Source organism: Gallus gallus, chromosome 1 (genome assembly GCF_016699485.2).
Source record: "Gallus gallus isolate bGalGal1 chromosome 1, bGalGal1.mat.broiler.GRCg7b, whole genome shotgun sequence".
NCBI classification, from domain to species: Eukaryota; Metazoa; Chordata; class Aves; order Galliformes; family Phasianidae; genus Gallus; species Gallus gallus.
The window spans coordinates 29,733,348-29,754,717 of NC_052532.1; the positions used below are offsets into that span (position 1 = coordinate 29,733,348).

At 36.3% G+C, this 21,370-nt stretch overlaps 1 protein-coding gene across 7 annotated transcripts in view; it reads left to right on the top strand.

Annotated features, from left to right (window-relative positions):
• Positions 1-21,370, top strand: part of PPHLN1 (periphilin 1) — a 69,937-nt gene that overhangs the window by 13,347 nt on the left and 35,220 nt on the right. For 3 of the 7 annotated variants that reach the window (NM_001305257.2, XM_040695312.2, XM_040695390.2), the window contains 2 exons: positions 15,396-15,652; positions 19,473-19,555. In NM_001305257.2, coding sequence (NP_001292186.1) covers positions 15,396-15,652; positions 19,473-19,555 — 340 coding nt within the window. The remainder of the gene's footprint in view (positions 1-15,395; positions 15,653-19,472; positions 19,556-21,370) is intronic. The other 4 variants (XM_015281233.4, XM_040695384.2, NM_001030737.3 and 1 more) reach the window with 3 other exon arrangements.

The following is a 21,370-nucleotide window of genomic DNA, read 5'->3' on the forward strand; positions in this document are numbered from 1 at the left end:
GTGAAGGAATTTGATAGATATATTTGGTTCAGTTGAAATTACTGGAATGTATTTGCAATTGAATGAAGCCCTACTGATTTGTTATATAAATATGCTTTATGTCAGAAGTCTCTTTGTACAGAAAGCATAGGAATAGTAAGTAATCTTGAATGTCAAAGTCTGTGATCAAATTGCTAAATGCTTCTAGCGTGACATAGCATCACATGGTAATAAATACAGTCTTTTGCATATTTCTCGCTATTGAGCTACACAGTAGATCTCAGTAGAGAAAATCAAACTTTGTACGTATTCTCTCCTGCACTGAAAGTGCTAATTGTTTTATTATTGATTCTATTTCAAAGATATTTGCATTATAAAACCTAGTATTTGGAAATGATCGTGCATGAAAATGCTATCTCTGGATTTGATGAAAGATACTTTGCATAGGTTTTTGTGGAGTACAGATAAGTGGTGTGGTGTGTGTTTGTTGTTTTTAGAAGTAGTAAAAGGAGATGTAAGATTACTTTCACCAGAAATACCTTGGGAAGAAAAAAAAAAGCATGGAACATAGCTAGAACATAGTACAAAGTGAGATTTGTAAAACTAAAGATACTGGGAGACTTGTAAAATTAATGGGTTTTCATAGTCAGTACAGTTACTGTAAATTCTAGAAAGAATAGCTCTTTTATTGACATAAATAACCAGAGGGTTTTTTTTTTTTGAGTATTTTAAATAACTCATTCAGCAGCTAAAAATCTGCTCTAAGAAGTTGTCAATGTTATGTTTAGCGTTTGCTCCTAAATGTTAATCATTCACACTTTCCTACTTTGATTTTTTTGGCAATTTGACTGGTAAAAAGTAGTTTTTGGTCTGTAGCTCTTTACATTTATTTTCCCTCACTATCTTCTTTCTTTGGCATGATGAAAAATGTTACTTAGTATTTTTTTCCTTTTAAAAGAAGCTGCTTATTTGGAAAATCAAAAATCCTTAAATGGTGCAGAGTTTTCGGGGGTAGAGGTTTTCTGTGTTGAGGAAACTGTGTTAGGCCTTTATTATTACTGTTTTCTCCTTGAGCATCTTGATTTTTTTTTTTTCCCTTAAAAAATTAAAAAAAATAGGATGTGCTTGCTTGCATTGCAATTGCTCAGTAGTGGCTTGAGCATTGTGCCAGATGACCAGCAGCAATTCTTTGTGAGAACGCGTCTGATTTGCCTGTGGTCTGCTATTGAACACAGCATGGCTGATACTTTTGCCCTTTTCAATTCCTGAGAGTTGTTAGCCCTGTTTTATGCCATGCTCAGTGGATAGCTCTCATCCTGACGTTTTGACATCTTATTTTATGTATAAACATAAAACAACTCAGAAGATTTGCTGGGCATTGACTTCAGAATGAGTTCTTAGCCCTCTTTCTCCAGGGCCGGTCACTAAGGGATTCTTTGTGAACTCCAGAAACTGATGTAAGTTCTGCAACCTTACAGTCGCAATTTGGTTTGAAGTTATGCGCCTCTTGGTTCAATTCTAGTTGGCATGTATAATGAATTTTACATCAAAGCAGAATGGCTTAGTGTGCTGAGCTGAAAATTATCTGTATACGTGATGGCAGTTTTAATGTCTTGATCACTGCTGCTGTGAGAATTGTGAAACTTAAAAATTATGAGGGGAATAGAGATCAAATAACATGACTTCTTCGTATGTTATCTTTTATTGATGTTGATCACTCTTGTGGGACTGTGTTATTACTTGTCTTTAATGATATATCAAACTCATTTATTCAGAGTACTCAAAGGAATTATTTTCACGCATGTCATATTTTTGGAGAAGTATGTATTGAAGAACTCCAGTGTTCCAGTACTTCTGTATGGGCCTCACAGGATTGGATCTTACATACAAGTTTGTTATTATGAAGTGAGACAAACTGTTCTGTCTGAAATGCTTTACAAGATTGTTAGCTGCTGTTGACTTCAATCATACCAGATTTTAATCCTTTTGAGCGTTCAGAGCATTACTTCATTCTTTTTTTCAGCTGCACTGAGTTTCTTAGATTCGAATATGTGAAACTTGGCAACTTAAGATGGGTAAGACTCATCTTCAAAGAGAAATTCCAAAATAATGCACTTGTAAATCCCAGCTATACAGACATCAAATTTAATACTTAAAATTATCTGAGGTCCATATTTTTTTCCATAAGCATTGCCATATTTGTAGACAAACCGTTCTTTATCAGTAGTAATGGTGTTTCGTGTTATGTACACTCCTGAGAATGGGCTTGCACATGAGATTTTGAATATCTCCTCGCTAGTTTTTGATATGAATGTGTTTTCCTTTGCTGAGGAAGCCAACTTACAACTTGAACTCCATGTATTCCTTGGTGGTATTTTAATGTTTTATTTTTCCATATACTTTGTGAAATCAGGAAGTAGTCATACTCCAGTCCTTTATACTAATGCATGTGGGTATATAATGTTTCTGCTGATCTGTGGAGTGCCCAAGAAGAGTTTTGTAATAAATAAAAATACTAAATTAAAAAAAATATATACACCTTCTCTCTTTAGAGTAGTAAAGCACTATATACCCCATCTTTTAGAGAGACAAACCTTCGCAGTTAGTTTGTGTTAATTGAAGATCATGGAGAAGCTTGGTAGCAAACTGGGAGATAGAAGTCCACCAATTGTGACTTTCTGATCATCGCTTGAACTGCTGTTCCATTTGGTGATTCACTTCTTGCAGTGCATTATGTGCTGATAGGATGTTCTAGAGAAGGGGTCTAAAGACTATACTTTACAACAAACATTATTTGTTGGCAGGAATGTTTGTTTTAAGCCAAAACCCTTGACCAGACAAACTCCATATAGAAGCTGAGGGCCACCGACTCTTCTCTTAATAAAACAGAATTTAGTATTGAGGATTCTGCGAGAGAGTTTTTTTTTCCAGAAATGTTATAGCCTAACGCACTTATCTTTATCACTGTGCAGTCAGCTTTCAGTTACAGGGGGTAGCTTGTTGGTTTTTTTCCCTGTAAGTGTTCAGTGAATGAAACGAAACAGCAAGCCTGTTTAAATATTTTGTACTCATTTAAAACAACACATTGTGTTGTGGGAGGTCTTTGAGCTGTGGATTTAGACTTTCTTGTGAAGTAAACTGATCTTTGTCTTGCATATAGAAATTTAGCCAAAGGGATTTATGAGATGGTGCTAAAAATGTACATGAGTTTGCTGTTCTGTTGCAATATTTGACAGGTCTTCAGGGACACGGTACAAGAACCTCATTCTTTATTAAGAAACGTGTGGAGGGAAATAAATATGGCAGTCACCCAAAGAAAATGGTCTTGTTTTTGACAGAGATTGATAAGTAGAGTTGTAATCATATTCATTAGCACATGCCTTAAAAAAAAAAAAAATCTCTGCCAGAACATTGAACGTCTCAGACATTCAGGTAAACTACTGGAGTAACTTACGCTCATTCATACACAAAGTTACAGTTTCCTTATAATAAGTCATTGTAGTAGATTTGTTATACCTGTAAACTCCAGGCAAGGACTTGTTTGCTGAAAACTTTAATTCATTGTGTTAGTCTGCTGCTGAATTAGTTTACCTTGGCTTAAGAGGACACACTTTTTTTAGGACTGTGCAGTGTTGCAGGGCAATGCAGCTGAAAGTAGGAAGATTTCAATTCAGTCAAGCCCATCTGGTGAACACGATTTCAATTGTACAGTTTTTGCATTCCCACCCTACAGTGTAAAAATATGAAGAGGAGGTAAAAACATCCTCATGTTGTAACTGGATGTTTCTGCATCTTTCAACTAATTATGGGATTATTCTTCAAGGTGAATGTAGCTTTTGATTTCACCTAGTAAAAGTTGTTGAGTGATTGCTTCTAATTTTTAAAAATTTTATTTATACAACTGTTGATTGCGGTTTTTGTTGAAGACCTGATTTCGTTTATTTTCTTGTGGAATTTTTCATTCTAGCCATGAAAGAGGTGTTCTCTTTAAAGGGCTATGTACTGATTTTTGTTGCTCTTCAGGGATCCTGAAGAACTCTGATATAGTTGCCTGTGCAACTTCCATCTCTGAGTTGGTGGTAGGGAGTGGGTATTCAGACTTCAGTGTCTTAATATATTCTATATTGATTGGTTAATTTCTTTTTTCTTTTAATCACTTCTCCTGATGAGCTTCTGAGGTCAATGACAGTATTCCAACTATTGAACCACAACCCTGAAGCCTCCCACAGGAGTCTGAGCTGTGGTTTTCCTTCTAGCTGATGGGGGACTCCTTTGGCAGGTGTTGGTAATAGGAAGATCTGGCTGCTCTGCTTCATTTTGGAGAGACATCATGGAAGCTTCATTTTTTCTGATCAAAACATTTCAAAGTTTCTTCTATATGGGAAGCGTCAAATTAGCAGAACTTCCCACTAACTGATTTATTTTTTTTCCTGCCTATCTTTTAAATTATACAACCTCATATGTTAGCTCTTATTCTTTGTATGAAACCTATAGAAGTTCTGTATCTTGCTTTTAATTCCTGATGAGAGTCGTAAGAGAGAACTGGTTGAGCTTGTTTTTGAAAAACATAATTTCAAGTAAGTTGAATTCTGTGTGTGCTATTTCATACACTTTGATGGTCCCTTAAAATGTTACTTTTAGATATGGTCTCCATATCCGTTGTGACTCTTGAGGTTTAACAAAGTATTTTTTGGTATAGAGACGAGTTGTCATAATCTTATTAAAAAAAAAAAAAAGTTTTGTTATGCTTAAAAACCCAGTCTAAATTGTTGAATGAAGAATAGCTAGGTAATAAAGTGCCTTTTAAGTATTTAATTGACAGTTATTAAACACACCAATTTTAGTAACAAAGGAATTAGAAGTTTATTGCAGTTCCCAACTGCTGTCATGTGTTTATACAGCTCGCTTTTGATCTAAACCAATGTTATATGCAATGTTATATCTTAAGGAACTATGGCTTTTTGTGTGTACAACTGTTTTCCCCTGTGGTTTTTGTTAGATCCCACATTGGCAGAGGAAATTACTATTGTTATTTACATTTTTTTAGTAGTGGTTTTTGCTGTTTACTATGCCTAACAGTAACTGTTATGATACATTTTATATATATATACACATATATATATGAAATAATTCATTAGTTCAGCAAGTCAAATCAAATTTTTTAATAACATTGATCTGTTCCTTAAAACTAAGGCACTTTCCTGGGAAAAAAAAAATATATGTGTATATATATATATATGTTTATAATAAATAATGGTTTATAAAAACCATATGTATGGTTTTAATCAGTGGTGCTTATATAATGCTAATGAACTGTCATGAGATTCTCTGTTTACAGTGTATATGATAGGGCAAGATGCCTAAAGATGAGATTATGAACTTGTATACGGTAAGGTCTTGGCTAACACATCACTTCAAAGAAAGCTTCTGAAAACCAAGCTTGTCTGGTCCGGTTTTATAACTATCATTATAATCAGGTAGTAGATGGTATGAAGCTAGCAAGTTAATACCCTATTGGGAAATAATGAGGCAAACTCCCATGGATGGGACGTGATTATTCCAGAAGGGTTTCCTAACAAATATGTTGAAAAACAGCCAAGTACTGAGAAACAGTGAGGAGAGAAAGAGATGGGAGTCTCCCTTCGAGTCCCGACAACTACTTTCAAGTTGGGCTTCTATCTAAATCATTTAAATGACCAGCCAACAGATTGACTTAATGAATGTAGTCATGGCTTTCTCAGGATGAGGGAAGTGTTGTCACTGAGGAGTTGTACATCATTTCCCTTAAGAAAACAAACCCTTCATCTGTTAGGTTCCAAGGACTTGTTGTATTTTGAATATAGTAAACATTTCAGGGAATTTAATTTGCATTGAGAAAGAGTGGGAACACCTGGAGGAGCTTTGCCTAGATGATGTTTCTTTAAATGAATACAAGTTGCCTTTTTTTCTCCTCTTTAAAATAAGCAATGATGTGTGTTGTAAATATCAGTGCAGAAGAGAAAATGAAAACAAATTTGGTGTTTTTGACAACATCAGTATCCTTTTGTTAAGGATTCTCTTAAAGAGAGAAGGCTGATGGTATACATTTCCACGTGTTGCTGTGGGTATGTTATGATCTACACAGGAGGAAAAGTTTGATAATGAAGCTACTACATGATCTCATACTATTGGTATTATTTTGGAAAAGGTTGATATTTTTGCATGCTAATATGTTGTTCTTAATGTTAGTCTTGATGTCTGTTCATGATATGTATTTGCATAACCATCTAGGATTCTTTCTCTTGTGTACGAAGCTTTGTAATTTTAGTTTGAGTTGATAACAACTGCAAGAGAATATTAATGCCATAACGCTCAGCAGTGTTGTGTCAGCCATCTGTCTGAATGTCTTTCTCTCCTGAGATCTAGCTGAAGCAGTTGCACTGTGTTAACTGAAGTCCTGTCTAACGGTCTAGTATGCTGAACTATTCTTTGAAATAATTTCAGAAGAGATTTATGCAATTTTACAAGTAGAATGGAAAAAGAAGGTATAATGCATTGACTTATCCTTCAAGCCAGTTCAGGTTTGATGAGGTAATAACTCAGTATATGTTCTACAATTTTTATCACAGTACCTGGATTTTTGGAATTATTCTGTACAGGAATTGTGTTAACACAGGAGATTGACGTTGAGATTGGTCATCAATTACCTTCTTCAAAAACTCTCTTCAGCTGCTGCTACTTTTAGCCCTTGTTAAAATGCATCACTATTAAGAACAGTTTTCTATTTAAAATTTTATATTTGAATCTACATTGCTTACTCTGTCAGAATACTGTATTATTTTTAGAAAAAAAAAACCAGTGAATGTATAAGTACTGACTTTTACTGCTGCTAACTTCAGCTATGTTAAAACCCTGCCAAGGAACCTTTGTTGTTTATCCTAAACAAATAATAGTCATGAATGCAGTAAGGAAGCTGATCCTTCTTACAGCAAAGATCTATTTCCACAATCTATTAAACCTATCTAAGTTTGTACTGCTCCAGTCTTTCCCTCTCTGCTACTAGTTCGTGTGTTTGCATTGTTCAGTGAGCTGTCACTTCACGCTGATCCAGCAGAAACAATAATTTTATGCCAGTTTGATTGCCTGAGAGAAAATATGTATACTAGGTTAGTGGAGAATGAGAGTTTGGATTCAAGAAGGGATGGAAAGATGGGGATTGTAGGAGCCCCAATTTCAGTCAGTACAACTTGTCATGGGGCTGCTCTCTGAAGTTAACTGTTAATAAATCACTGAAATGACTGAAGGTATACAGTAGTGTCAGAAAGATTTTTTTTAATGAGGAGTTTAGCCAAGTAAGATGGCTCATCTCTGTATGAAACACATTTAAGCAAGTGCTGTTTGTAATATATAGAAAATGGCCTAAAAAAGGAGATTAGTTATGCATAATAATGTATGACTATTAATAGTGATAATGTACTCAGAGTGAAAGGAAAAAGCAAATTTGATGAGAAGGAAGCTACATGGCTGAATAAATCTACAAGGGGAAATGTCTGCCTTAACTCAGGACTTTCTGATTTTGAACAAATACTTGGCAGGAAGGAAACAGATCAGAAAAAAAACAACAATCATTAGGCACAATAATTTTTTTCTTTACATGCTTATAATGTCTTCTATCTTGAGCAATCTAAAAGCAGTGTTAGTTTGCAAACTTCTATTTAAATCTGCTGCACAGGAGTCCATACCGTTACTGCAAGACTTTTGAACATAAAGAAATAAAAGAAATTGACCTTAATGCTTCAGATTTCACTTTAATTCAAGAATAAAAACACAGGAATTTTGAGACCATTTTTCTGATGTAAAGAAAGTTTTTTGGTTTTTTTTTCTTCGTGATTTATAGATCTCATTAAGGAATTTGCAGAGAGGAAAAAAAAAGGCAAACTAAATAGAATACGGGTATTGTGTGTCAGTGTTGCTGACATAAGGAATTACTACTTCCAAACCTCTTCCACAGCATGCTCTTTCCTATAGAAGTTTTGTCAAGAGTGCTGGCGAGTCAACCCTAAGAGTTAATCAAATCGATATATTCAAGTGCATTACACTGTTTGTTGCTATCTCTTACGTATCAGTGAACTAATGGTATCCTGTAGCCATGCTGACGGACGGTTTTAAGAGGTTCTCTAGCTGGTAGTTCATGGTTTCTGGGTTCTTCTATTTAAGAATTTTGGAGATGGTATTTGAGAAAAAGAATTACAGCTTACTAAACGTAATTCACTTCTACCCCTGAAATATACTGTAGAAATACTTCCTTTCTTTGAGGTGCTTAGTGGGGTATACAGATAGACAGATGTTTGCCTATATTACATTGCTTATAAAACTGCAAGCAATGACATTGAAGAATGTTGGCGTGCAATATATGCTGATTTTTTTTAGAAGAATATGATGCTCAGAGGTCTGCAACAGACCTTCCCCCACAAGAGCAAACAGCACTTCCACCTCCGTCAACCCACAACTTGCTTTGTTTAGAAACATGGAAATATGAAGTCGTGTGACTGTAAACAACTTTTATTTTACTCATGTCATTTCCCACACTAATTTAGAAGATCTTTAAAGAAACAATAAAATTATTTTGGAATTTCCACAGAGCTGCTTCCTTTGTTTCACAGTCTGTTACTGTCCTCAAATACTCATTCTCAATACCTTTGTGTTAACTTTGTGTAGTACTTGGGAATTTTTTCCATCTCCCACTCCATCAGCTCCACACCCAAAGTACCACGGGAAAACTTTTCACAGTTCTTTCTCATGTTCTTGGTGCTTGAGGCAAAATGACAGTGGGATTTGTGAGAGCCATGTTAGAAAGGTCTGTCCCGTTAGCACATGCTCCAAAAGTGATCGTGGTAACCAGTTTCTGTGATCTGTGAGGGTATGTGAAGATGCTGTATCTTGCTTTCTGTCTCCATTCCAGTTTTAAATGTACACACTGGGATATGAGAGTTGAGTGGTTTCCATTTTGAACTAAGTCTGATTAGGAATTGATTCCATTGCTATGATACTGAGAAATGTGTTCATTGAGATTATTATCTGAACTGTATGGCTGTTCGGGGATGATACACCACACCTTGAGTATTGTGTTCAGTGTTGGGTCCCTCACTACAAGAAAGACACTGAGGCCCTGGAACGTGTCCAGAGAAGGGCAACAAAACTGGTGAGGGGTCTGGAGCACAAGTCTTATGAGGAGTGGCTGAGGGAGCTGGGATTGTTCAATCTGGAGAAGAGGAGGCTCAGGGGAGCCCTGACTGCACTCTACAACTTCTTGAGGGGAGGTTGTGATGAGGAGGGATTTGGCCTTTTCTCCCTGGCAGCAAACAGGACCAGAGGAGATGGCCACAAGTTGTACCAGAGGAGGTTTAGGTTAGACATAAAGAGAAACTTGTTCTCTCAGAGAGTGGTCAGGCCCTGGAATGGCCTGCCCAGGGAGGTGGTGGAGTCGCCGTCCCTGGCAGTGTTCAAGAGGCATCTGAATGAGGAGCTTACGAGATGTGGTTTAGTGGCTTGTGGTAGCAATGGTAATGGGAGGATGGTTGGACTAGATGATCTGGTAGGTCCTTTCCAACCTTGTGATTCTATGAGTCATAAAGGCAAGAGTGTGAAATCTGGCCCAACACCAGTGTCTTTTAGTAAATATGTTATCAGTTAAATTTTGTGCTGATGAAATTACTGTAACTGCTAATAGAAATTTAAAGTTAGTTCATCGCTTCAGGCAGACAGGCACTCTGTGATTTATTTTCTATTATTGAGAAATTACAGGGACTTATTAAGCTGTTGTTTTTGAAAAGAAGAGAAGCCAAGGTAGCGTGCATTTGAATGCAGTTATTTTATCTGATTTGCTTCTAATTTGTCTAATAAAAAATATGTTTTTGCCTTTGTCTTGTGCATGGTGTTTTTGCCTTTGTCTTGTGTATGGTTATGTAAATGTGTTTGCTTTAAATTCTTTGGAAATTAAGTCAATGTTTGTATTGACACTTCTTTTTTCTTTCATATTCCTTTGTCCTAATCTGTATGCTTGACAATAGTTTTATTTCTGTCAGATAATAGAGTCTGAGTTTAAACATACTTCTTTTTGTATGGGCTTATCTTCCAGTAAGTTTAATCAATTACATCATTGATGACAATAGAAAATATTCTTTACGAAGGATAAAGGGGAGCAATGTGATTTCCAGCTTCAGTTGAAGTGCATGGTTTGATTATTCAGATAAGGGGCATAGGTACTTCTCCTGAATGGTACTGTAATATTCAAGTTGTCTTAGTTTTTTCCTTCATCTGTCATGATATCTGAGGGGAAAAATGAGTTTACTAAATTTCATATTGAGTAAGTTGTACAAGTGCCATCCTTGTGGATTTTCAATGTTTACATCCACACGCAGCATAAACATTGTGAAGCATTTCTGTATTTTTAGATTTTTAGTATGCATTTTGTATGTCAAGCTGTTCCCTTCATTGAGGCTCCCTGTTTCCTTCTGCATTTTTATATGAATGGCTGTTAACAAGATTACAATGACCAGACCAAATTATGCTAATTTCATTTAAAGCGAATGCAAATAGCATTTGCAAGGACTGCAGTTATTTGCTTGGCCCTAGAACATTTGAAACCAGTTATCATAATACATTTCAGATTTTCAAATGAAGGCTGTTGAAGCCAGATTCAATTATGTATATCTGCAATGGTATAATTTATTGTTTTATGCTGGGATAAATCAGCATAAAGATCTTTGGACAAAACCAAGGTATTATAAGTCTCTGAAGCAGAACTGAAGTAAAGGGTTTGTTCTGCAAATACATGCTTCATACTTCGGAAAGAAAGGGAATGTGTTCTGGGGGAGAGGAGGGTCTCTGGAATCTTCTACCACCTAAATTTGCTTGGAGAATGTTAGAAGTAAAAGTGTTCTTGACTCCTCATGTTTGCTTTTCAGATGTTAGACATGAGGCAAATTTTGAGAAATTTAGAGGTTTGGAATGTAGCGTAGTATACTTCATTAAATGCTTTCCATGTCAGCTGAATCATGTTGGTAGCTCTGATAGCCCCTGCATTCTCCTCACAGGAAAGGCAGAACGTTCTTTGTTTCTTCCTCTGTCCCTTTCCTCACAGTGTATTTTGAGACAGAAAAAGTGTGTAATTAAGCATGTTTTAAGTCGTCTGCTTTATCTTTTTGCACATAAATTGCATGTCTTACGAGATGTGTGTCATTTTGTCAATTTATAAATTTATGTGAGGGTTTTTTTAGGCCTATAAGTGGAACATCTAACTCTTGACAATGGCAATAATCTTTGTCAGATGGGATGGGCCATGTTGACTTTTCAGCTGACTTCTAAGTGACAGACCACACTGACCCATGTGTGACTGAAAGAAACTTCAGTTTCTGCCCCACAGCAGTGCGCTGTTGGGTTTCCAGTCTTTTCAGTGCAGTGTCAGAAGTGTTGTCATCTGTCGCTGGGCTGCATTGCAGATTGATTAATACTTGAGCTGGCTGGGAAAGGGGAGCCTAGAAAATCTCAGAGTGATATTGGTAGCTTAGGAAAGATGGTGAACTGAAAGGCTCCCCTGCGTTGTGTTCCCTTGGTCTCCTGGTACACGGACAGGCACATCTTTACTGGGTCAGGAAACTGGATCTGACAACTGACAGAAGTAACTGTCAGACCCACGCTCTTCCCTCAGCTGCTCAAGGTGAATGGGTGTGTATGGCTGCTTATCTCTAACATTTCAGAAGCTCTTCCAAGGTGATCAGCTTTAGTGAGAATTAAGCAGTCAGGTTTTGTAGATGTTAAAAATGTCAATAAAAATGACTGCGGTACTGCTGAGAGAACTAACGTGCTTTAAGGGCCAGGTGTGAGATGTCAATGTGAGGTACAGAGATAAGAGGCATCCTCTATAGAAGGGATGAATCCTGTATTTGTTATTAAAGAAAACAGTTCTGTTTTAAAGTTGGAAGTGAGAAAAAATTTTGAATCTCTATTAAATATCGTCCCTTCTCAATAAACCTTTTGAGTATGTGTTGGAATCTGAAGCATGTTCTTAACTGCTTTGCTGAATTGGGGCCTTCATTACTAAATTGCAGGTGTATGTTAGTTTAAGTATTTAAGAAAAAAAAACCTAAAACAATGCTTATTTTGTTCTGATCAGTGTGGTTTGTTACATTAATGGAAAACATCACAAATGCTATGCTGTTGCTATGCTGTCCAAAACAGATTTAATATAGTTAATAGCTTGCATGCTCAAGTATGAGATTGCGTCCAGTGAAGAATTAACATAGGATGAGGAAATGAAAACATAAATAAACACAACATTTGTGTTTTTTCTTTTTTTGTGTGTGTGTGTGCATAATATTAATGTAGAATGAGGTTTTAAAACATTTTCCCATTTAAAAGTATGCTTCAGTGATATTTTGTAAATTCTGATGTGGATGGTAGAGTGTTTATTATATGTATGCAATAGCAAGGGCTCTGTAAACATTTCCATAATAAACCTGCATATATACTAGAACTTAAGAACGTGCTCATAAAAATGTGCTTTGGGCATAAAAGTGGCATACCAGTCTGCCAGAAAGCTTGTGCTTTAAAAATAAACAAAATCAAGGACTTTCTGTATGTTACAGAAATGTTCAAATGCAAAAAATAATAAAAAAAATAAAAAGAAAAATAAAAATTAAATCTCAGAATTTACCTAATAGACTTTTTCTCATATAATGCATTTACACATTGAGAAAAACATTTTAGCTGTGTTGACCAGCTGTCAACAGAAGGCAGCATTTTGTAATGTTGCGCACCTAAGTGAATTACATCTGTTTGAGATTAACTCCTCTTTGTCCTGCGCTGCACCTCTAGGAGCTGAGATGGTTTGTTACAGTCTGTGTGTGTTTAAAATGATTGAGAATGATGATGTAGTCAGTAAAGTACCATTTCTTTTCCAGTTCTGATATAAATAATTAGAAAGACATGGAAGAGAAAGTGTGCTGCACATAAACAGTTCCTGATAAGCATATATATATATATATATAATAATTATTATTATTATTAGAGAATGTATTAATCAAATGTTTATGGAGACTTGCTGGGACAGACCTGCTCAGTGCTGAGCTATTGTTTCCAATATTCCTGAAGTCAGAACTAATTATGTTTTTTCCCCCTTTCTCCAGTTTAGATCTGTTGCTGCTTGAACTGTTCTTACGTTCAATACAGGATGAAGCTGAGTTTTGTATTTTCAGCTGCATCTCACAGGACTGAGAACTCTTCTAACTTTAGGTTTTTCTCCCAAATTTAAAACAAATGGTTTTTAGTGTTTCTTCATTAAATGTGTTATTTCAGTTACGTCCTATTGGAAAGTCTCCAGTTACTCTACACGTTTCCTAAAGAGTGGTGTCCAGAGGCAGGCACATCGCTCTTAGGCCTTTGAGGAGAGCAGGAGGATTATGCTTTCGTACATTCTGAGGTGTTTAATTTGTTAATGTAAATACCTATGCTATGGCTGCTGTATAGAGGTGCATTATTAGAGGAATATCAGAACACAGTTTACTGGTTCTTAATTGGTTCTTTCGGTGGCTGACTTGGGAGGAAGAAAGTATCCCAATAAACAGAAGAAAAGGTGTTCAGAAAGGAAATGAAAGTTGCTCTTTAGCACACCTGTTAGATACAAATCTTTGTAACATCTTGTTTTGGTATATGTTTTTGGCATATAGGCCTGTTAAATATTCTAAGATAAGATACCTGTGAAAGATCTATAACCTGTTAATGATGAAATAACTATTTATCTGTAAAACCTTGCTTTGCTTCACTGGTGTTTTACTGAAAAGCAGAGTGGCCAAGAGCTATTGATCTGGTCATTCTTCAGGTTCATGAAATTGTTCAAAATAAAGATGCATTTTATTTTTCTGATACTATATTCCATGTAAAATTTGAAAAATAAGCTGAATAATTTTCTGTATCTGTATGGGCTAGGTGAATGCATCTTTTCCCCCTTTCTACCCCCTATACCCCCTAATGATTTTTCTGTTGCAGAATAACCTCAGTGTTGCTTGTGGGATTTATGTGCTCTGATGCAGAAGCATTCAAGTAGATGTGCTTTTCATGCAAAAAGTAAATCAGCACTGTATAAAACATGTTGGTGTGAGTGGCCCTAAGGGCTTGCGTTATTACTTTGGTGCTACCTGTGTCGTTTCAGTAGTACAAAACACCTTTGGCACACTGAAGTCCTTTGTTAGCCACCACAAATATGTGTCTGTAACATGCTGCAGGAATTGTACACTAGAGGGCTTTTTTTCCTTTTCTTCACCAGCATAAAATTAGCTATAGCTGCATTGTGCTAAATGAGACCACCAGGTCTTTGCTTGTCTTTGTGAGACGTTCTCTTATTTAAAATATTGGACTATGATTAGAAACAGGAGAGAAAAACAGTGAGAAAGGTGCATTCTGGCTTCCTTTATATGCTATGAAGTCTTCATTGTCATTTAGCAATGCTGTGATAGTCAATACTTGTTTCTCTTCAGTAGATGCCTTCTGACCAAAGCAAATGTCACAGCTCTAGATTCAGTGAATGTTTGCATGTTTAAATTCAAGATTTGGTAGAGGAAGTTCAATTTGATATTTTTTATCTTTACATATATAACTCATTTTATCTAGCATATCTAACAAACATTAACATAATGTGCAGGTAACCAGTACATTTTGGTTATGATCTGGGGTTAAAATACATGAATTAGTAGTATGAATTTTTGATGTTTACTTCATTATAGCTTCAAGTCAGATCAGTTTCATGTAATACTGAAAGTGCTGGTGGTATTTTACAGAAGCATTAGGAGTAAATATTTTGTATTGGAGAGGCAGAATTTTAGTTGGAATAATTTTCATTCAGGGTTTGGCCCTGAGTAAGTCCATAAGCATGAGATGAGATATTCTGTAGTTTTCTTTGTCCTTGATGGATATGAGCTGAAATCTCTCAATAATATTTCCCAGAGTAAGATGTGTGAAAGACAGGCCCATAAAAATAAGGGTAAAATAGAATGGAAATACAGTGAAATAGTGTGAGCAGTATTTGGGTGTGCATTTCACCTATTGTGCTAATAGGACTTTGTTTCCAGGTAAGCTAGAGTGGAATGAATCTGAAGAAAATAAAATGTGAGTCTCAATTTCTCCACTGTCTCTTTCTCATCTGTTTTAGCTGAGTTACCAAGTCAGAGAATGGAAGTTAGCTTCTAGCTATCAGGTAATTGAATGAAATCTAGAAAAAAATATATATTCCTTTTTTCCCCCCCTACTTTTTATGCTTGTTTTGTATTCATTGCAACCTACTGTATTTATCAGACATAAAATGTTGCCCCTATATTAACTGGTACTGTTTTACGAACAGAAGGATAACAAAGTAATTTTTACTTTTTTTGTTGTCTTCAAAGGAAGGTCAGAGATGGCTTCAGAAGGAAAAGCTTCCATCCCTCTCATTATATGAGAGAACGATCCCCTCATAAGAGAGACTCTCCTTTCTTCAGGGAATCACCAGTGAGCCGAAGGGATTCTCCGCACAGCAGATCTGGCTCCAGTGTGAGCAGCAGAAGCTACTCTCCTGAAAGAAGCAAAGCCTATCCTTTCCACCAGTCCCAGCATAGCAGAAGTATGTCATCTTTACATAAAAGAAATATTTCTTCTCAGCAAGGTAATGCTGGATTAATGATGAGAACTGGGTAGCGAGATGAAACTGCAACTCATTATTAGACCTTTATCTTTACGTGTTCTGTTTTCCAATGACAAAACTAGATGGTCTGTACCACTTACGTGTTGTCTGCACTTTGGCTGTTTCACTGTGTACTTTGCTCCCCTGTGTATTTCATGTGGAAGACGGTAGGTGTTGTTTCGATAGCAGCTCTGGGCTGATGAGAGTGCTCTGTTGCACAGTTTTTTTCCCTGTATTTATTTTCCTTTAGCATCAAATGCTTCTGTTGCTTGTTTAGCCCTTCACTGGATTCCTTTATAAGAAATTTGGCAGTCATCTTATAGCAGATGAAGGCTTTTATTCCTGCAACCAGAGGAAAAGGGGGATTAAACCATTTGGAGAAATTAAGGTGCATGCTGCTGCTTGTTTATTTCTCTGAAAATGTTCTTTCAACTGTGTTATTAGGGCTTTGATGCTGGTTGTTGGGGCTTCTTTTTGTCAGCAATTTCATCTCAATGCCAGATTCTCTCAAATCTCAGTTGAAAATAGACAGTATATGTCCTGATTTTTAAAAGCTCAGCTTTTTAAAGCTTCCTGAGTAATGTAGTGAATCATCTGCTTAAACATGAAAACCTGAAATATTTTAAAATAATTTGTAAAAAGAAGCAAAAATGCTTTTTTTTTTTTTTTTTTTAGTATGCTACAATCTCAGCTACTGCTATTTGTTTAGCTTATGTAAATTAATCACATTTGAGTTTCCGTTTTGCAAATGTTTTCTAGGGGACTGTACAAACCTACTGTCCTTTTTGGCAGTATTTTTAAAAATTAATTGGATTTTTATTTCATTGATATGTGGCACACTGGGCTGTTTTGTAGCACCAGTTGCCAGAAAGGTTCTTGTGGAGTTCAGTTCACATTGTTTAAATATTGAATTATTTTAGTCAGTAGTAGAATACAAATTGCCTTTCTAACTGATAATTGTAGTTACTTTAACAATGAGTAGCAATACTCAGTGAATACAAATTCCTGTGAATAGAGGAGAGAAGGAGAAGAATATGGCAATTATACTTGCAGGAGACTTGTAGATGTGTAGATCATAGTAGGAACAGAAAAAAAGGTTTGTAAAAACAACATAGAGCTTTGGAGTGTCTATGGGACTTCCTACAATGTTGAGCTGACTATCACATTTGTAATATATTGGCAGAATTTCTCTAACAGTAGTGAGGGTGGCGAATTTGAAGCAGACATCTTCAGAAACTAGAAAAGACTCCAGTCAGGAGATGTGGTTGTATTTAGGTCTGTGGCTTTGGGGTTTTATTTTCAATTACGTGGTTAAACACCTTTCTCCCATTCTTTTTAAATCAGTTTGAAAAGAACAGTCCAGTGTACAAGCCATCTGGTTATTTATAACTTCTTGTTCCCCCCAAAATAGTACTTTTGAACTGTTCTATGGATGACTGAATTAAAATGGTCCATTTGTGAGGTATAAATGGCTTAAGACTTTGAAAATACTGTTTGAATATTACTTGTCTTAGGTAAAATCATGTATTACATATTTAAAAGGAACACAAAATGAGACCTGTTGTGTTTGTCAACAGTGAGATTTAGTCTGTCCTTCAGTGGTTTTTTCAACGTGTTATGTATCCTTTTAAGTTTTGTAATACTGTTTACAATCATGCTGTCTGAATCAGTTTGGCCTGGTGGTCTTCATTGCCGGAGGAACATCCCATGCTCCCCAGCCCTTCAAAAACTGGATCAAATGCAAGATTCCAGCAAACAAAACTGGGGAAATACATAATCTTAGAACAAAGGGACAGAAAGGGCTCGTGGGAAGGCATAATGTGAAGCTGTGTGAGCATGTAGGAAGTAGGATAGTATTCCTTGGCCAGGCCAGTCCACTCAGGCTCCTGTAGAGTGGTGTGCCAAGGAGATGCAAGAATGCAGTAGCATATTCAGTTGCACAGTTATATTAGATAATTGTACAGTTAGGATTTGTGGGTTCCGAAGAGGTATGAATTCAGAATGAAGGGCCTCTTACTTACATCTTCAAATTCAATTTCTCCCTTCTTAATTTTGAATAATTTACTGCCACCTCTTTCAGCTAATTCAATCTGTTCAGCCACGAACGTAATCTACTCAACTCAGATAATCTTTAAGGGCTCCAATGTGATGAAGGCGGCTTGTAGAAGGCAGGTGTATTTTTTTTGGAAAGGAGGTGGCTTGTTATGAGGCTGAAGGAAGGTATCACAGGAGCATAACTTCTGTGCTATTTGGTGATGTCAGGGAGACACTCCATGCTTTGTGGAGTGTGGCAGATTTAAGATGTGATTATTTTTATCTTCATTTTTTAGATTTGTCACATGCATTGTGTTGATAGGAGCTTTTTTCCATGGCTTTTACTTTTGCTGTTCTTTTCATTACTAAAGATGTTTCATGATTAAAGGTAATTTGTAATTCATCTTCTGCTTGTTTTGGTTTTACATGTTTTCCATTTAGCAATGTTTTAAAATCAAGGACTGAAGTGAAATTTGGAACGTTTACTTTTGTCAAAGTAATTTCCCCAGCTATTTTCAGTAACGTTTTTGAAAGACCTATCAGTAGCTGTGAAGATTTTTGCACTAGTAGGTCTTCATCATCATACTGGTAACTAACTTATCTCTGAGGGACAGTTGTTTGATCTTTGTTTTGTGTTAACTCTCCACGCTACATATGTGGTATGAAAATGTGGGGAAACAGTAGAAGACCAACTTCTCAAATCTTTCCTAAACATTTCCTATTGTGAGAAGTATGCACTTTGCATAGAATTTTCCTTCTGTTTTTGTAGGTAGTTGCATTTAAAAATACACAGCACTTATGTAGTCTTATTTTATAGCATTGAGTAGAAATAGCTTGGCTGTTAGGGTTGCGATTTCACATTAAGCTTGGTCTCATTCATTTAAAACCATGTCGGTTATCCTAAAAAATTGTTCCGAAATAATTCATATCCAGATTTCCATAAGTGCTTGTTTTTAATTCATCCCTTTCTTAAGTGAGCGGATACAAGCTTAACTGAAGCCAAGATAAGTCTGTTTTACTTTCCTTTTGTGAATAGTCAAGCAATTTCCATTGTGAATAGTTTGGTAAATGTAGGCTTACTGACAACCAATGTGTTTTTCATATTTACCTTTTGCAGATGTAATTCTCTTAGATGTAATTCATGGACCACAGATTGAGAGCTAGCAATGTGCACTGCAACTGGTTCTGCTGCTGCAGGCTCCAGTAGCCAGTCTTTGGCAAGGCTGTGTATGGACTGTGGTTAGCTCAGTGAATTTGAATTGGCATTTGGCTGATTTGAATGCTTACAAGAAAATCCCTGATAATACAAAGAGAATCTAACCTGTGGTTCATGGAATGCAAGACTTTCCCTCTGCAAGACTTTCCAATATACTGTGGCCTGCTGAACTAGTTCCTACACTGTCTGTTTTTTTGGGGTCTTGGATTGATGGCTAATAGAAATATAGGAATTTTTAATTTCACCTGTTAATATTAAGTTTATAACAGAAACATTAGAAAGTAAAACCACATCATCTCACCAAGTCATATTGACGTGCTCTTCAGTTAAATACTGGGCAGTGGAGTTTTCCTAAATATGCCATGTATAATAACCATCTCTTCTCTTTGTAAAGAGAAAGAAATGTTACCAAGGTTTATCAGGAGGCTGTAGATTTCATGAGCTGAGCAAATTCCATTACAGTTTTTTGGCAAAATATGAAAGCCGATAAATATATTTGCAAGGTATGTGTTTAATATAATTTTGCAGGTCTTAATATTTTTAAATTTATAGGTAAAGAGAGGACTTCAGTTCAGTCGTCGAAAACATCAAGAGATGCATCACCATCGGGTTCCACAGCAGTACCCTCGACAAAGGTGAATTTTGCTTTTCAAGTACTTCTCACCATGGCTTCAGGTCGCACATTATCGGATATATGTATGTTTTGCATCACCTGGAAGGAGACACCGTATGCAGCTGTTAAGAGCAGAGTGTCTTATGTTCCTCTGCAACCCAGCAGAAGCCGGTTTTCCCTTATCTAGCAGGAAGGTGCTGTTAATGTTGTGTATGTGATGATGATACAGGTAGTCCTTTTACTGTGTAGTCACTGTCCTGTTTGAGGGAGGGCATTTTGAACAGACTTTAAATTGTTATTATCTGAAGTCCAGAGTATGCTAGAAAAGGAATGGCAAGGGTATGTGATCAAGAAATGTTTAGATGTTGTGCTAAGGGGCATGGTTTAGTGGGGAAGTGTTGGTGATAGGTGGATAGTTGGACTGGATGATCTTGGAGGTCTTTTCCAACCTTGGTGATTCCATGATAAAATTAAGGAAGCAGTTTTTAGGAACAATAGATCAACAGGACGCACCTGTACTTGAACTGAACTCCATCTTTAAGTGATGCTTAACCTATGATTGGATATGGAAAAAAGGGAGGTGAAGTGTCTGACAGGTGGGGAAGGTCATATGAACAGCAGCTTTGGCTTTGGAATAGGGCTGCTCGAGAATATGAAAAGAGTGGTAGTGTTTCCTTGGGAGCAGTGCCACGTTGCAAAACAGCTTGGTAAATTCTAAATGATGTGGTTTAATTTCCCATCAAAAAAATCTTGTAGTCTGAGCACCAACTACAATCTTGCTAATTAATTAAAAAGACAAACTAATAAACAGTAATGAACAATCAGCATTCAGTGTTGTGCTGGCTGTCCTGTGGCAGTAAAAGCATTTTCACATTACAGACTGCTTGCCTGAAAATTCTACTTGAGGTTAAAATGAACACTTCTACAGGAATATTTTCCCTATTATTATTATTTTTTTTTTGAGAATTACTTTAATGAAAAATAAAGGAACACTGCAATATATTGTTCTGAGTAAGGTTCTCTTAAAAAGTAGCATTTCGCTAAGCAGTGTGATGTAGTAGCCTGGTTCTTGAAGTCTTTGTAATAAAAATAGTGGAATGCTTGGGGGGAAACAAACAAACAAAAAACAACAAAAAAGGAAAAAAACAACAAAGAAAGAAAGGTATTCTTGTTGTGAGAAAGGGAGACTGAAGGAAATAATTAAGTGGGTAAAAAAAAAAAAATAGGCTTTGGTTGTGTTATGTCATTCTAAGTACTTATTCCATCTACAGCTCTTTTAGAATTGCTGTGCTAGGCACTCGTTAACTGCCATTATCCTTAAGGGGGGAGGCAAGTACTGTATTTTCGGTGATGTAAATGAGGAAAGTAAGATAAAAGCTACCAGGCGTAAGTTGCACTGATTTGGATTATAAGAGCAACTTTGTAATTAGTTCGCTTATTTTCCTTACAGACTTAACACACTGCAGCTTAATACCAAGTCCTTAATAGAGCAAAGAGATGTTGCAAAATCTTTTGCTACAGTATATATATGCAGTGTGAGCTTGAACTATAGGTATTTAACCATATTGCTTTCTTCTCCAATCAGGCCTGATCTATTCTGCATTGATTGTATTTTTGCCAGAGCTTTGCACGTATCTACTTGATGTTAACTAAACAAAGTAGAAGTTTCCATTTGATTGAAATAATTTCTCCAGAGAACACAAATATTTATTGGGTGTACATCAGCTGCAGAAACAGAATTGCTTCAGTGACATTATATTGCTTGTCTCTTTCAAGCACCAGATGTATCTGTAACGTACTGTTTTCTATCACTGGAGCCTCCTGGGGGGTGATGGCT